General features: G+C 44.3%; 1 protein-coding gene across 1 annotated transcript; it reads left to right on the top strand.

Moving 5' to 3' along the window:
• LOC104752022 lies at positions 653-2,306 on the top strand. Its single transcript, XM_010474090.1, has 2 exons — positions 653-1,889; positions 2,233-2,306. The coding sequence occupies exons 1-2, from the start codon at positions 653-655 to the stop codon at positions 2,304-2,306; spliced, it is 1,311 nt and encodes a 436-aa protein (XP_010472392.1).

Below are 2,793 nucleotides of genomic sequence, written 5' to 3'. Positions count from 1 at the left end.
AAAAATTGTGCTCTTCAAAGAGATGAACTCCAGCTGCCTTAACATGTTGGGATGGACTGAAGGCTAAAGGCATGCCAGTGTGAAAGACTACCCACATGCAACATTCCTCTGATCTTCGACAATTCAAGAGGTTGTGATAGTTTCTAGCTTAGGTTCTGAACAAGTGGCTGATACGACAAAGGTCTGGTTAGTGTTCTGATTTATGCACTGTTTAATATTTAAAAAAAAAAAAAAAATAATAATATTGATGCTCATGTGTGTTTATTTCTTGATCTGGGTCCCTCCGAATCTATCATTAGTGGTTGTGTGTATCTGTGTGTTTGATTCATGAATCTGTTAAATTGGGTTGTAAAAGAGGAAGAATGAGATTTATAAATGCACTGATATTAATAGTGATTGAATGAATTAACGATTAAATGCAGTCAAAAGAGGAAATAGATGCAGTGTACACTGATGTTTAATTGAGCGGTTTCAGGAAATCTTTAATGTTTTGGGCCGAGTTTGTGCAGCCCATTGGGACTCACGGATGTGTATAAAAAGGAGCGGCTAGGGTTTTGGCGTTTTCCTCATCACCTCTGCGATTTCAACCCTGTGTCGATTAAACTTCTGCTCAAATCTCTCTCTTCTCTTGTCAATTAACCCTCTAACCATCATGAAGTCCATCTTTAGTGGTTTCCACTATGACTCCAGCACAGATAAGGAGCTCCACACACCACCGTCTTCCTTGCCTCCGCCAACTCCACATGTTCCGATCGATCCCGCGACTGCCATGGTGGTTTACCAGCCTCGCGAGGAGTCTGTCACTGCATCTCCGACTCAGGTGGATCAGAATCCCTCGCCTTCTCACGGGAATCAAGAGACCTGCGACTCCTCGTCTTCTGCGCCAAGAGAGGTGACTTCTCGATTTCCGGTGGTAGATCTTACCGGTGATGTGCCTGTACCTGCCCTGCCATCTCAAGGAGTCTCATCCCGTCTACGCAAAAGACAACCGCCTGCTGATCTCGACAGTCGTGACTCCAAGCGCCCATCTCTCCACAGAGATAAGGGCACCGCATCTCGAGGAGCTTCGTCAAAGGATTTCGAGGCCAAACGGTTCATCTCCTCAGAGGCTGTTCGACGTTATGGGTTCTTTGTCTCTCGAACGCTCGCTCCAGAGGTCTGTTATCCACTAGATGCTGTAGACAAGGCTAGGGAGTTCATAGACAAAGCTGGGCTGCTTAAAACCATTACTCAGATTGGCTCGTACGACTCCGAGGTGGTCTATGAATTCTTGGCGAATCTCCCAACGGTCAAGAGTGAGGGGGAGTCTGTCGATTTGCTTGTCCGAGACTGGACTTGTGAGTTCTCTCCATGCCGTATCAATGTCCTGTTTGGTCTGAGGTCTATGGATGTGCGTGAACAGCAACTGCAGACGGCTGCAATTCTGGAGGAGGATCTGGCTCTGTTTCTCTCGGATGGAAAGGTCAAACCCTGCAAGCAGCTGGTATCCACTGCAATCAAGAACCCGGTGATCAAGGATCTGTATCGGATCTGCTGTAGCAACTGGTCTCCCACGGTAAATACTAGGTACATCTCGACGAATAGGGCTCTCGTGATCTACATGATCATGCATGGGATTTCGTTCGATTTTGGACGGATGATCTACAACCAGATCATTCAACTGGGGTTGCAAGCTCAGTCTGGCTTCCGGTTGCCGTTTCCCAGTCTCATCTATCAGTTGCTGACTGCTCAGAGACCTGTTCCTAGTTTGTCATCAAAAGATGCAAAGAAGGCAAAGGGGAAGAAGACAGCATTCGTCCCTGTTGAACCTGTTTCTCCAAAAGGGTCCTCTGCAGAACGCAAAGCCATCCGGGTTGCAATCAAGATCCTGCAAGATGCCTTAGAAGCTGGTAAGTAGTTTCTCACTTTGATGTTCGCTCAAATTTCTGGTTTAGGTTCTTGGTATTTTTTGACTAAACTGTGCCAAACAAGCAGGGGGAGATGAGTCTGATTCAGAGGCCTGAGGGGGAGATTAAGCTATGGGGGAGCAGTTGCTCACAGTTTTTTGTTGATTTTATTTTATTTCTCCCCTGTTAAAACTTGAGACTTATTTTATTTTATCTCTGTTTTTGGTTTTGAACAATTTATTTTAACAAGTCTTTATCGGTTAACCGTCTTGTGTTGATTGCTGGAATTTTATTTTTGCTAGTACGGTTGTGTCTTGTCTTGGCTGTGTTGTCTGTGCTTTTTCAGGGTTGATGCTGCGGTTGCTTGTGTGGCAAGATTCAGTCAAAAAGGGGGAGATTGAAAGTGCATCAGAGCTCTGAAGGTAACAGGAGCTTGCGAAGTGTTTCAGAGTGCTGATATGCTGATGTGGCAGATGAGCTGACGTGGAGGAAGTTTATGGGATGTCGTGACAGGGAACGTGAGAAGGAAGGAAGAAGAAGATCAAGATATACACGAGGATATTGAGAGTATATTTGATCGAGAGATTAAGGGAGGATATTTCTTAGGATAAGGAATATTTCCTTTTAGTTAGGGATTCACAAAGATCTAGGTTAGAGATCATTTGTGTAAGGTATAAAGGGACGAGGGCTAGCCGCAAAAAAGAGTTAGCACTCGTGGGAAAAGTTTGTGAGTTTTGTAAACCTTCAAGCAATCAAAAAAAGGCTTTGAATGTGAGTGTGTTCATTTTACTCTTTTAGATCTACACATGGTATTGTGATAGATAGACAAAAGAGTAGGCTTAGATTCATAACTTGTAAAAGGGAGTTTTTTATAAGTTTGAATAAAAGCGTTTGCTTGGCGCGTTTC

The sequence above is a fragment of the Camelina sativa genome, chromosome 2 (assembly GCF_000633955.1).
Source record: "Camelina sativa cultivar DH55 chromosome 2, Cs, whole genome shotgun sequence".
Lineage (NCBI taxonomy): Eukaryota > Viridiplantae > Streptophyta > Magnoliopsida > Brassicales > Brassicaceae > Camelina > Camelina sativa.
This window is presented reverse-complemented; position numbering and strand designations above follow the sequence as displayed.